Source organism: Filicampus tigris, chromosome 16 (assembly GCF_054856515.1).
Source record: "Filicampus tigris isolate MCC_2025a chromosome 16, RoL_Ftig_1.0, whole genome shotgun sequence".
Lineage (NCBI taxonomy): Eukaryota > Metazoa > Chordata > Actinopteri > Syngnathiformes > Syngnathidae > Filicampus > Filicampus tigris.
Window position 1 is genome coordinate 6894641 of NC_141232.1, and position 14777 is coordinate 6909417.

The 14777-nt window shown below is 41.6% G+C and overlaps 1 protein-coding gene across 2 annotated transcripts in view; it reads left to right on the forward strand.

The window, feature by feature from the left end:
• The window catches only part of rdh8a (retinol dehydrogenase 8a), a 107862-nt gene extending 93369 nt beyond the window's left edge, over positions 1–14493 (forward strand). Inside the window, exons 1-6 of one of the 2 annotated variants that reach the window (XM_086054693.1) lie at positions 6241–6591; positions 10047–10208; positions 12497–12676; positions 12786–12879; positions 13512–13695; positions 13768–14493. In XM_086054693.1, coding sequence (XP_085910819.1) covers positions 6486–6591; positions 10047–10208; positions 12497–12676; positions 12786–12879; positions 13512–13695; positions 13768–13995 — 954 coding nt within the window. In that variant the 5' untranslated portion in view covers positions 6241–6485 and the 3' untranslated portion in view covers positions 13996–14493. Of the gene's footprint in view, positions 1–6240; positions 6592–10046; positions 10209–12496; positions 12677–12785; positions 12880–13511; positions 13696–13767 lie in introns of those variants that run through there. The other variant, XM_086054694.1, reaches the window with a different exon arrangement.
• The last annotated feature ends 284 nt before the right edge of the window (positions 14494–14777 follow it).

Below are 14777 nucleotides of genomic sequence, written 5' to 3' on the forward strand. Positions count from 1 at the left end.
AATATGGTTAGCATGAAGAGTGAATGGGGCCCATTTTTACTGATTAATCAGCAGAGAGCAACAGAGCCTGTTTTTGCAAGCACAAATCTTGCGAAACATTCATTTGCAATGTTAAATTATACTCAAGGGTTTCATTTTTTGTTGTTGTTGTTGTTGTTATTTGGCATTGGTATTTCTTCATATTTTACTGTACCCGTGTTATAAGCATGACGCAGGTTACATTGAGTGTCAAATGGGCGTCGTTAATCATTTTATCGCCAAGTCACGCACAAATTGTTCGCCTGACGTTTTGCGGGCATCTGTGAGGCGTAGTCTGACATTTGACCATTCTCGAGTGGACTTGAGGAGCGTCGGGGATTAGGAGGAGACCTTTCTGAGTGGCCTTTCCATTGAGCTTCCCCCGGATCGGCTTTGTGTGTGTGTGGAAAAAAAACATGCCAGAACAGGCAAACAGGCAAACAGCCAGAGGAAATATTCATGTGAAGAAAGGTTCACGAGGGGGGAAAAAAAAAAAAAAAAGAATCAACTGACACAACAGATTTAATTTGAAAATGATTTATACATACTATATATGTTCAAGGCGAGGGTTTATTTTTTCACACCATCATTCTGTCAGAGCTGATTTAAAGTACCCCTTCCAAAAGGTATTATATAATGCAGTTAAAGCTCATAATATTGCATTCTTTCCCTTTTTTATTTTTTTATTTTTTTTTATGGTTCCCACTTGTGCTCATTAGGTAATGCTAGCTGCTTTTAATTAACGCACCCAAAAAAAGCCTCCGAATGTGGAAATGTTGCACTGGTTCAGCAAAAGGGAAATGCCAGTGTGGTGATAATTGTAATCATGAGACTTGAAGGGAAGCGCTAAGCTAACTCACGTCGAAGCAGCACGTCGGCTCCATGAGCCGCTCCAACAAACAGTCGAAATTAACTCGAGCTTGCCCTCACTCGTCTTTCTGCATATATTGAGACAGCAGGGTCAGTCCAGGTATAATCAAAAGTGCACAAAAGACTCTTTCAACCTTGTCTCACACAGCGAGTAAACAATGTCCTTCCTTAGGGAATGCAAATTTGCACTTTGTTCGCTTCGGATTGAATTTCGCTGCCAATGTGCGTTTCCTGCACTTTTGTTCATCTTATTTCCACATTTCAAAGAAAACCAGGGAGGTCAGAAATACTTTTGCTTGTCTTGAATTTTAAAAAGTTGCACAAAGAGTTTCAGAACAAAAATTCTAATAATCAAAGATAAAGTAAAAAAAATATATCTTGTGTTGCCATATGCAGCATGCCTACTTGCCCAGTTGACCTGAGATCTTCAATCAGAATGATTCAGCATTTAAACCCAGTATAAAGGGTATTCGTTAGCCTATATATGTTTTTTCCCCCCATTATGTACTAAATTAAGCTTATGTGGTTGGTAAATACACAAATGATGTAATTCTCTTGTTTTATGTTTAGTTTGACAGTATACTTCAATTGAGTGTGGTATTTAACACCTTAAGGTGGCTTTTGGCGAAGAATTGTTTACTATTCACCAAATTACTGCTTGTTTTCAAGTGAGTTGAATTGAGTACATTGCCACCGTACAATTGTGAGGATTTTTTTTTTTTAATTGGATTTAGGTCTGAGCTCTGATTGGACAGACAGCTCTTATATGTAATTGCCCCTGAGTTTATTTCACTCTGGTTAACTGAAATGAACTTTTGATTATCTTTGCTGTGCTGTTTTTTTTTAATTTGTTCTGCTGCAGCTGTCGCAACAATTTTGCCCCCCCCCAAGAACTCTTTCCCAGCTCCTCAGACCATTCTTTTCTGTTTTTAAGTCCACTGAGTGACTCCCTTTCCAAGGCAGCCCCCCCCCCAACGACTCTATTGCTCCATCTCTTTCTTTGTGTCTCTCCTCATCAAGTTTGCATTCCACACCTCCTCTGCAGACGGCGCACAAAAGAGCAGAAAGCGCCACTGATGACCTGTAGCAAACATTCCACTCCGATCCACTCACTCTTTCACACCAGCCCAGTCCGTCATCCTTCCCATGCAGGCGCACTGTCGATCGTCCAAAAAAACGATATCGTGTGGAAATGCCACCCACGGGAGAGTACACACGGTGCGTACAAGGTTTATTAGGGTATTACGGGTGAAAATAAGAGAGAAAGTGAGCTTCTATAGGAGAATTGACAACCTTTTCTCACAGTAAATGACATGTGAGGATGACTTGAAAAGCCCCTTGATGTAAAAACTGTACGCTCCCATCTTTGCAACCGTATGAATTTGAAATTATGGCGGAGAGAACGTGTCTCTGAGTCAAACTTCGATTGTGAGAAAGACGTGCAAATCGAAAAAAAATCACGTGGCCCTTGGGTGTGGGCGTGTTCATAATTAGCAAATCCCATTCAAACTCCTCTTAAATGTGAGTCAGCATAAACCTATCACCATTTAAAGAATTCAAAAGAAGAATTGTGAACAGTTCAAAATGCCAGTCAGTGTTTTTTGCTCGAAAGCAAAACATGTCTGAAAGAGCCTACTCGAACATCTGAGCTTTATTTCAGTTTCATCAGAGGCACCTTAAATGATGGAGGAAGTGTACTAATTTCTGTTTAACTTGAGTTTTAACGTGCTTGGTTAATTCCACATCTCCAGTTATAAGAGGGTGTGCACACTTGTGCAACCACATCAGCTCTTTTAAAAAAATTTTTTTTTTTAGGTTCCCCTCTAGAAAAGTTTTTTTTCCTCAATTGATTTTTACAGTTTATAGTTTACATTGGTGGTGGAAAAAGTTGTCAAATATTTTTTCCCTCCCACAAAAACCTGGCATGGTGTGTACGTAGACCTTTGAAATCCACAGTAGTTTGTCTGTTCATTTGTTGGAAATCATTTTCAGAAATGAGCGAGCCAACAGGATGATTTGTTTATTTTATTTGAGCCACACCACCTCACATAAACTTGTCTGTCAGTAAATTGTGACAGGGGTAAGAAAATGACAGGATCTGTTTTGTGCATAATCAAACAAACCAATGTCTAATGCACTTGGCGGTGTTGTTTTAATGTTTTTTTTTTTTTTTTACTGTACTAACGCTGTTTGGCTGGCTGGAAGTCAGTTTGAGGACAGGAAACCTCTGCACGTGCATCCTCGATCCGTTCACAGGAAATTGAGAATAAAGCTATAAAAGAAGACTGTGACGGGCTGGGCTGCATGGGGGATCATCAGAAATGGAGCACCATCTTTTTGAAGTAAAGGTTAGGGATGAGTTGAGCGTCCAGGTAAAGAATATTCTCTGAGGTGTCAGTGCTAAAAGGCTGTTGTCGACAACTTGGTAGCTGCTGTCAGGGGAAAGAAACAAAAAGATGAAAGTGAAGAGGTGGGTTGCTTGGGCAATGTTTACACGTATGGACTTGTATTATCTCCTTCACTTTGTCTCGCCATCTCACTCGTGTGACTTCATGGGTCAGTTCTCTGAAATTCCACAGTGGCAGCTTTGGGGATCACAAAGTGGCCCGCACACCGCCTCATCATCTCAATCTACACCTGTCCACTTTCTCTGCATGCAAAAGAATGCTAGGAACGTCCCTAATCTTCTCCGAGGGATTATTATGAGTCCCCCCCCCCCCACACACACACACAATTTTTATGGAAATCTTGTCTAGGGATGTACAGGTTATTTATTACAAAAGAAACTCATACTAGAGAATTTGTCCAAATCAGCCCCAATACGATGCGGGTACCGTTGATAGTGCCAAAGTGGCAATCTCTGAGTGGTGGCACAGATATGATTAAAAAAAAAATTTAGTCCGTGGCTTTTTTCCATATGAGCATCTGAGTGCCCATTCCAAGTTGTTCACTCCTAGTTGGTTGGTTCCAGGTACCTCGTTTAGTAGCAGGAGAATAATACTAATCATAATGCCATGTTTTGACTAGTGGGCCTGCATAGAACATTTTCTTGTAATGAACATTCTTGAGTTGACTTCCCCTCTTTAAGCTAATGTACGTTACGTTTGTTTTTTTTAACTTGTTAGCAGTGGGTCACAGCCACTAGGGGGCATAATTTTATGGTAACTCGTGATTGTTAACTATGCTTTGATGTAAAATTACCTTGCTAACCTCGTTTGTACTTTTGGTTTGCTTGTTTGTTTGTTTTTTTATAAGGGGATTGCATTTTCTATTTGCAAAGGTGAATACTGACCACAGAAGCTGTCTGAAAATCCAGCGAGTATTGTATTTATTTGCTACAGACGTCAGCTTGAAAAGACAGCGAGAGGAAATTAATTTTAAACTGACAGTCTGCCTTCACAACCGTGATGAGTGAAAATCAATTCGTTTTTTATTTTTTTTTTTTTTTTTTTTTTTTTTTTTGGTATAGAGCCTACATATATATTTAGGTAACGATTTCTTTTCACATAGCAAAGCTTAACTTTTCTCTCCGCCACCAGCATGCATGGTGGTGAGGCTTGATGGATCCGCATGGCTGCGAGAATATCTTCTTTCAGCGTTATGATGGAAATGAGCAGCTGCTCCCCGACAGCGGAGGCTACTTTTCACCTCCGGAGCACGTAAACATCTTCCAGCCTTTTCATACTGTGGCCCCTTCTGGCGGCTTGAGTCCTTTACATAATTCCCTGCTGTGGCCAAATAATGACCTTGATGCTTTGCTAACATTTTGACGCGTTCAAAGATTGTATTCATCATTACTATGTGCTTGAGCTGGCTTTTTTTTTTTTTTTTTTTTTTTTGGACGGGCAGGAGAATATACAGCCTAGAGCTAATACCTAACCCAGGTATTGAAAAGGGACCAAGCCAATGCTGGGTTATTTATTTATACTCGGCTGGGTTATTTATTTATACTCAGCGCAATGGGCTGAGGTTCAGGGATAGAATCTCCAGCTTTCATGTATGGAGTTTGTATGTTCTACCCGTGCTTGTGTATTTTTTTTCCTCCGTATGCATGCAATTTAGCTTCATTGAAGACTAAGTATTCCGTGGGTGTGAACGTGAGTGTGAGCGTGTTTGTCTGTTTGTGCCCAGCCATTGGCTGACTCTTAATGAGGATAAGCGGTACAGCAAATGGAAGTAGTAATGTACGTATGCATTGTCATGAGAACTCTGACATTTTTGTCATCACAGCAAACACACAAAAGCTGTTTAAGGTGGGCTACATCACATTGTGTCCCCGCATGCCACAACACCCGGCAGACTCACGCTCATGCACTTTAACCTCACACGGTAGACAAAAATAACAAGTCTCTTTGAGCTCTTATCAGATACACTTTGACCCCTTTCAACATCAATCACAATTGACATGACGGAACGTAGCTCGCGGTGCCAGCAAAGTCTGGAAAATGATCTATCGCTGATAACCTGGATTGGATTTGACGTCAGTTCCTTTGCCTCATTTTTGTATTGCAGTGATTTAATTTTTGATAAGGCGCATGCAATGACAAGGCATCAGGGCTTGGCTGCATTTGCTGAACCTGCTTGTGCTATACCTTCTGACCACAAGATAGCAGCACAACCTAAGGCATTTTGTAACTGCAACTTGTAGTTACATGGAAGAGAATGCCATTTCTGTAAAATTGCTGAAGACCAGTTGGAATAAATTGAAATGTCTAATATAAGGCTCTTAAAAAAACAAAGGGAAAGCTGAATTACAGGAAAGAGGTAACGTTGATAAATTTCTCCACGAGTTTGGGAGTTTTCTCATGGAAATTTGGAATTCTTGACAAACTAGGATTCTTTGGTGGAATGCTTGCCATGATAAAATCTGAATCGTGGAAGTCGATTGAGCAATCGTATTTGTTGTGAATTTGTTTTAAAAATATATTCATTTGGGGAAATGTGGAATTGTGACAAAAGCGGGGATTCCAGGAATGTGACAAATACAGTAGGTTAAAATGGTTTAGAAATGTTATCATGTTTATACCCTTTACATGTTTTTTTCTTACTGCGTTCATTTGTGTTTTCATTTAAGGGGGAAAAATGCATTTTATTCTTCTGAAAGTGAAAATAATGGTCTGCGTCAACTTTTATTGCCAATTTGGTTAAGAATCAATAAAAACAGGTGTCTTATGAAAACGTTTCAGTACTGTGACGCAATCCGGAAATATCAGATATAAACAATACAACGTGTCAATACTGTACTGTAAAAAAATAATAATAATCGTGTCACTTTGTGTCCCGCTTTGTAAAAATTTAAGCACTGCCCCCTATGTCACGATCACGTGGGCACGCGCACGTACACGCACCACTCCCCCCACTCGTTTTCGGTGAGGAATTACTGTAACTTGATTTTAATAAGTCTAAACGTGCGTGGGCCTGCGCGCGATGCCACGTACTTTGCGGCCGGTGAGCCCGCGGCTGGAACATGTGACCGCATTAGACGCTCACATGGCCGCCGCGGCGATCCGCTTTTAGTCCGAGGCCGAGCGAGCGAAAGCATCCGGAGGAGCCGAGGAGCTTTGCGAGGCTGCACGGCGCCCTTATCCTCACTCATCATGGCGAACGGCGGGCAGAAAGTTGTGCTGATCACCGGCTGCTCCTCCGGCATCGGCCTGAGAATCGCCGTCACGCTGGCCAGAGATGAGAAGAAGCGTTACCATGGTAAACGTTTTTTTTTTTTTTAATGTTCTCCATTTCTTTCCACCCCACAAAAGACATATTAGTGGGGCTTTAGGAAAAACGAGTCCGTGTTTACTTTTTTTTTTTGGTCCCTTTTTTGTCCCCCGCAGAGCTGAACCGAGCCACCAATGCTCCTTTTACGCACTTTTTACGCACTCGGTGTCGCGTCCACGCGCGGATATGGTATCTGTAACCCCCCACCCCTCTCTCTCTCTTTTTTTTTTTTTTTTACTTTAACGAAGGATCGGGAATCAGTCACCCCTCGGTTTTGTGTTGTGCTTGAAGCATTATCATGTGAAAGCCCACTTCTTTCCCGGGACGGGGGGGGCTCTGGAGGGACGTGGCTTTTCCAGGCACCATCGTAAAAAGGAGGCTTGTCACTTCTCTTTCATGTGACCTACCTCCCCCCCACCGTATTTTTCAACGTTGCCCATTGTGGGTGTATGCACCACTTAGTGCCGTGTCTAATTTGCCTACAGTGCCAGCGCTTTAAAGGAGGGGGGCAAAGTTTGAGACCTGTACAAGCTAGGGCTCTCTCCCGTTTGGAGTGTTCATTGGTGCGTGGGAGGGTGTCCCACGCTGGTGTCACTCAAGCCCTTCTCCATCCCTGCCTGCCTGGCTATTTTGGTGCATTTGAGGCTCTTCCGTCAGAGCTCAGAATCAAGCATGCACAGTAGTGCTAGTGTGCCTTGACGTTTTTGAGTCCACATGTTAAAGAGAGAGGTTGAGATTAAAAAAAAAAAAAGGGAAATCTTTGTCATATTCAAATTGCAATTATCTTCTCTATCAGAGGGCACAGCTAAAAAGTATAGTTTTCTTTCTTTATATGGTCAGGCGTCAACATGGTAGTTTGGGGCGAAATGCTTTAGTCTGTCGACTGAAAATCACAGTTGCTCATGGATCAGATAACGATCAATCACGGCTCACCTGTTTCGTGGAGCTCAGCCATGGTTGGTCGTTACCTGAGCCCTGAGCAACTGTGATGTCATTTTCATTCGGCAGCAAGTGGCAAAAAGGCCGCCCCCTGACATGGACAAAAACGGGTGGATTTTACTGCTTAACTCATATTCCACAAACACAATATCAGTCAGAATGTCGTGTTTCAACTAGTGGGGCTGCATAGAACATATTGTTTAAAAAAAATGGGGTTGACTTGCACTTTAAGAAACATGCAACTGTCACACTCTCTCCTCTCTCTGCATTCACAAGACTGGTTTATGTGAATGCCGTCCTCACAGTAGCTCAGCGTTTGTGTTTAAATGGCCAAGGAAGTCACACTGTTATGTTGTTTTTACTGGAAATGATCACACTTCCAATTGTGAGTGCAAATTCTCAGCATTCACACATTACCATGTATATTCTGACCTTCAGCCTCTCCAAAGGCATTGTCATGACTTACATAGACTCCACCGTAAGCAGTCCTATTATGCATATTTATGTTCAACCCAAAAAATGTCTTTTTTAAAAAATTATTTTTCTTGTACCACAAATTATATGAAAACACATTCATGGTCCCCTTCAGAGTATTTTTCCACCTCCACTGTGGCCTTCCTTTGAGAGGTCACCATATGAATAGTGGAGGTGACCCAATAATAATAAAATAATTTCCTAACACCCTTTGGGAAAGAAGATTAAATACTGCATTAAAGCAGTGCTTAGTTGGCTAAAAACAGAGCGACCCGGTAGAGGCAGTTGTTTGGAACGCAGTGTGGTTCGTACAAGAATGTTAAAGCGGCCCAACAGTAATTCCTGCAGGAGCCCCGGAGAACAATGGCCCTCTTGTTCGTTTCGCAGCCAAACATACATTTCTTCGCATGCTCCACAGCCTCGCAAATTGCTACATTAGGCCTAATTCACTTGATGTTGTGACATGATATCCGAAGAGTTTCTGAGTATTTACAGGCGCACGTTACATGATGAAGCAATGTCCTCAACTGGCTTCATAATGATAGTACACAATGTAACATAGCAGTCTATTTAGGGTCTGTTATGTGACAACAACCACATAGACACAACGAAGTTCTCACTCAGTGCTGCGAAAATGACTTAAACACTGCAGTTCAATTCAACTATTAAAAAGTTAAGTTATACAGTGCAAAATATCTCTTCAAAGAATACATACTCCTCATTAAAGGTGTTTGTGGTGACAAAACTAGAAATATTTGAATGTAGCCTCCCTCCACTAATCCCCCTCTGCCCCGAGTGTCTGCATCTGATTATGAAAGTGCGTAGTCATGATAATTAGTCACAGAGAAGCCAAATCCAGCTTCAACAAAATAGCAGCACTAGCATTACTGAGCTAGCATTACTAAGCTAGCATTAGCACTACAAGTCGACAGTTCTGCTCCTCACCGGCTGTACGATGCCAATTCGTGCTTTGGATAGAATGGCTAGGGGCAGAGCTAGGGTGTTGCAACTAGGTGAGTGGGTGGACACGCGTACGCGTGAAAAAAAAGTGAGTACAAACTCCCAAGTAGTCACAGATTGGTGACGGTGCTAATCTGAGCAGCAAACATCAATGCAGCTCTGCTTCCCTTTTGGCTTCGTGTCATCGTGCTTCTGTGTCGCATTGAGGCAAAAGCGCCTTTGCTCATATAGTCCGATTCCATGTAAATACCGTGTGGATGTTGTCACCGTCAAATTAAAAGCATAAATAATTTGGTGGATAAATATTTGAAATGACCTGTTTTTGAATGGAACGACAATAATAAAATTGTAATTGTAAAATTTGTCTTTCTATAAAATGGTGACATGTTGTGCCTTTAACTAGCATAAATTTGAAGAAATATTTTGTCATTTAAAACAGAAGCATCCACTATGGCTTTCTCCCCCCCACAATGTCAGTTGTAAGATAGGCAAACTGCATTTGAGGTTTCTCTAAACAATGTTTGCTCAGACAAGTGAGGTGACGCTTGGACGTTTATCATTCGAGGCCAACTCCTTGTTTACCTCCGCTGACTGTCGTTGCGCAAGAGCATTTTCCTCCCTATGATAGCGTCACTTGGCCGACTCAGCGAAACATCCGCGCAGCCGAGTTGATCGACGTCGTCGCTAATCATGTGACCTCTGTCGTCATCGTGGTCTAATGTGGCCCCGGCGTGTAAAGTTCAAACCGAATCAGCTCTGTGTCCTGTGCGGCATGCTTGTCGCGGGAACTTTGACCCCCCGCGACTACTTTTAGTGTGCCATGTATGTGCTTGATGGTGTGTAACGAGGAAGTCGCATAGCGGTGGCCTCTCAGATCAAAGGGCTCAAAGTCCCGTGTACCACCTCAGTGCTGTTGGTCATTATTGCTAACTAGCAGCCATAACTTTTGGTACACCTGCACCATCTAATGAGATCCGGTATAAAAAAAAAAAAACAAAAGAAAAACATTCCACACATTCCAAAGATAAATAAAACGTCTAAAGATCTTGTGTTGTTGTCCTCCCTTATAGTCATCGCGACCATGCGGGACCTGAAAAAGAAGAACAAGCTGGTGGAGGCGGCGGGAGACGCGTACGGGAAGACCTTGGTGTTGCTGCCGCTCGACGTCTGCAGCGATGAATCGGTCAAGCAGTGCGTCAACAGCGTGAAGGACCGTCATATTGATATCCTGAGTGAGTCAGTGAGGTCTGCATGACCTCACATCTACAGAATGTCCCAATTTATCATTCAAATATCTGATAAAGTAATTCAGCAGTGTGTTTTATAACCCAGTTATCACCTCTGCTGTAACTGGGGCTTGTTGACAGTGACGCTTCCCATTGGCGAAAAACGCTTGAATCCTAATACTGAACCGACACCACATTTCCCAGCTCATTGGTTCAAGAACATTTCCACCTCGAAAAAAAAAATCATGAAAAACGAGGAAGAGGTTTTATCCCTCAAAAGTATTTTTAAAACTATTATAAGCCACTATAACGTTATGTACAGTATGAACATTAACATTGTTCTTAAACATTCAGCAGTAAAATGAACTGTACTCAAATGGTTTAATTAAAATGTGTTGTGCATAAATGTCAAAAATAAAATCGAACAAAAAATAAATACAACTAAACTGTGCTTAAAATGTACTGTACTTGAAGTAGACATTTTCTGTACATAGAATGTACTGTACTGCATTTGTTTTCAAATTTAAATAGAATGTATGCATAGCTATAAACTTTATCCTAATGTGTTTGACTAAATGTCATGTTTTAAATTAAAATAACATTTAAATTCAGTGATTCTTTTGCATATCACCAGTGGTACTCGTACCACAGTTTCAGAATCTGTCCTTGTTCGTAGTACCTCGAATCATGGTCCACCTGAATAAATAAACTGTCCCTCAAATAGACACCCTTTTTTTCGGCCTCCACAGAAAAACAAATATGCAAGCATCAGGTGGTTGTAATTACATTTTGATACGCCCTCTGTAAAGCTGGATTTGAGTTTAAAGAGAGAGTTCAGATAAGTTCACAATAAGCAGCAGTTTGTTCAATTGTCAACAGTTCATTAAAAAAAAAAAGGCTTCAAGCTGTGAGGAGAATAGTTGAAGTTGAAGTTTACCGTCAAACTAAACATAAAACAAAGAGAATCGCACGTTATTGATTTAAAACAGCCAAACAAACGCTTAAAGAAAGGTCCCGCCATCTTAATGTTAAATAGCATCTATGTCGCAACTTTAACCATCTTGCGCAAAGCCACCACTGGCTTATTTCACCATATCCCACCAACTCAACTCTTTTGAAACACAATTAAAGTCTATTTTTTTTTCTGTCCATACCATTGACACAATGTACTCTCTGAAAATGTAATGAGGAAATGGAGGTCTAATACACATTTTGTGGTTCAATTCACCAAACAAGCTCTTTAATAATAAAGTCAGATCATGTGCTCAGGCTTGAGTGTGTATAAAGGTTCTTTTTCAAAGACTGCTTGCATCCTTTGCCAAGTCCAAAGCCCCTTCACCTCATTACTCAAGACCCACAAGGCCTTTGTTAAAGCCAACCATTGCATCACACATCTTTGTTGTGCTTTTACACTGACCTCTGCTGGTAGTTTCAATTAAGGCCACCAGAAAGCCGCAACAGTTGTATTCGCTCTGTGGCCGCTAAAGCTAAAAATGCTTGTGTCGCAAATCATCTTTTCCCGTTCAAATAAATGGAAGCCTTTCCATTGCATTCATATGTTCCAGCCTCCCCACAAAAAAAAAAAATCGACTGTGTTTTTAGTCAGGAAAATAGTACTGACAGTAATGACAGATTGAAATCGAACATAATTAATTAAACAGCTTTTGCCGCAATGTACACTTTGAAGCATGTGTTCATTTTGATGTGCGTGCTTTGGCAACCTGAGGGCATTATAAGATAGATACGCTGTACCTTTATATGTTAATGAGGATATATTTATGTTAAGACACTGGTCATGTTAAATATTTATTTATTAAGAAATCTTTTTTAAAAAAGGAAACAGATAAATGTCAATATGCAACACTTTATTTCTATAAATCTCTACCAGTGTTTTCAAATGATCACTTCTCCAACATTCCTAGAAAATCCCAATGTGGCGTCACTGCAAGGTTTATTCATATGGTCTTTGGGGGCTACCTTGCAGGCACCACGTTGGTGACCCCTGTTTTAAATACACAACATGTCTTTTTGTTTTTTATGTTTAGTTTGCCAGTAACCTCTTGTGATTTGTGAATTAACCCTTTTGCAGTTTTTTTGGAGGGGAACCTATATATCCTTCGATGTTTGCTCAAAACCTAACCTATTCAATTTTGGGGGGCTCCGGCTAAAGCCATGCCTAATTTTGAGTTATTGCTTCGGCACCATCTCCTAGCATCTAGCAAAGATAAATATAGTCAAGCCAGGTTTCACAGAAATCCTTTTTGTGATGCTGAGCAGTGTGTGCTGTCTGACAGTAAACAATGCCGGCGTGGGCTTGCTGGGCCCAGTGGAGAGCATCAGCATCGATGAAATGAAGCGAGTGTTTGAGACCAACTTCTTTGGCGTCGTGCGCATGATCAAAGAGGTGATGCCCGACATGAAGAAGAGGCGGTCCGGACACATCGTGGTCATGAGCAGCGTCATGGGTCTTCAGGGTAGGCATTCATTGCTAAGGGTATCTTCTTCTTTTGAGTATTTGCATGGTGGTTGCGTGGTGAGCGGTGACCGATTAATTAATTGTTGTTTTTGCCGGTCCTGGAACAGGAGTTGTGTTCAACGATGTTTACACTGCTTCCAAGTTTGCCATGGAGGGCTTTTGCGAGAGCATGGCAGTGCAGCTGATGAAGTTCAACGTCAGGTAATGTTGGTTAACACTTTGAGCGCCGTTGACGTGAAATGCCGTCAACGGGAACCCTAACGGGGAGCGTTATTTGCCGTCAACCTTTTTTTTCAATCGGAATGGGTGAAGAAAAGTCTTGGACAACTGGTTTCATCATAAGATGGAAAAGTTAAAAAAATAAATAAATAACTCAGGCCAACAAATGGCAGCATTCGATTTCTTTTGGATTACTTCACAGTGTGTCACAGCAATGACCTAAATTTTGTCACGTTAAATCTACTGTAAAGAGTGTCACAAAAGAGGAAAGATGTTGGAGATTATTTAGATTTAGAAGTATAGAAGTGATGACGTAATGTGCGTACACACATGCATGGCACGCATGCACGCACACACACTACTAAATACTACTGCTACTACTGAAAAAGAAGTCTATTTACAAAATATATTCTCTGTCATCCCTGTCCTGGTAATCTGCAAAGGTTGAATCGGGACAACCGCGCTCATTTTGTATTTTTGTAAAATTCAAAAATGACTTGGTCAATTATGCAATTTGTCTAACGATAGGGTCCGTTAAGGATTAATGTAGCCAAGTAGTCATCTCTCCGCACCTCTCTTCTCTTGTCTTCACGGTACCTCGTGTCCCTCGTCAGGTTGTCAATGATCGAGCCCGGTCCGGTGCACACGGAGTTTGAGACAAAGATGATGGAGGACGTGGCCAAGATGGAGTACCCGGGCGTGGACGCCGACACGGTTCGCTACTTTAAAGACGTTTATCTGCCGTCATCAATAGATATCTTTGAAGCCATGGGTCAGACGCCGGAGGACATAGCCAAAGTGAGTAAGAACGTTTTGGGATCGTGCCAAAAATCCGATGTCCAACCCGACGTCGCTTGTCGTCCCCTCCAGTGCACTAAGAAGGTGATCGAGTCGAGCAGTCCCCGTTTCAGGAATCTGACCAACAGCCTGTACACGCCCATCGTGGCCCTGAAGTACGCCGACGAGACCGGCGGCTTGTCGGTCAACACCTTCTACAACCTGCTCTTTAATTTGGGACCTCTCATGCACATCACCATGAGCATCCTCAAGTGCCTGACGTGCAGCTGCCTGCGCCGACGCACCATTTCGCCCAACTGAGGACAATCCCCCTCTTCCACCACCAAGCTGGGGTACCAAAATCAGTCGCTATGCAAAAACAAGGCACCTTGATCTGACAGTGTACAGTCCATGCACAGATACATGAATATATTTTATTGAAAATAAAAGGCGCCGGGACTTTAGTTATCACTGCAGCATGGGATGAACTTTAGGAAACGCACAAAGTCCCCCGGACACCCGACAAAGCACAACGGTGAACTCGGCCGTAAAGAGGAGCAAAGTAATTATTGTAATAATTTTTTAAAAAGTCATAACAATGCTAACGCATAGCCTAGCATACCAAGAATGAATCTTATTGTGTGGCGCATCTAATGTCACCTTGGTCATAACTGCTGTGTAATCATAATTTTGATGACTTTGAATCCTGTTGCATTTCAAGGCTTCTTCAGGGTAGATCACATATTCTTTAAATACAATTCAACCTGATTTTATATATATATATATATATGTATAAATAAAGATCTGATTTACCCTTTACCAGCATATTTGTCCACGTGACACTTCCGACTGACCAGCCTGCCCTGCTGTGAGTCTCCTCTTGGAGCGATAGAGGGCAGTATTTCACAACCTTTCCCCAAGAGAGTCACCCAGCATCATCAGCAAATTAAAAATCATAAGATTCTATGAATACAACAGTATTACTTCTGGATTCCCTTCTGGGCACTGAAGGACACTTTACAAGGCGTATATATTAACAGGAGCAACAAGAGTAAAACCTATATGCTAAAAATAAATTAAAGTGATGAATAACTTCATACAAA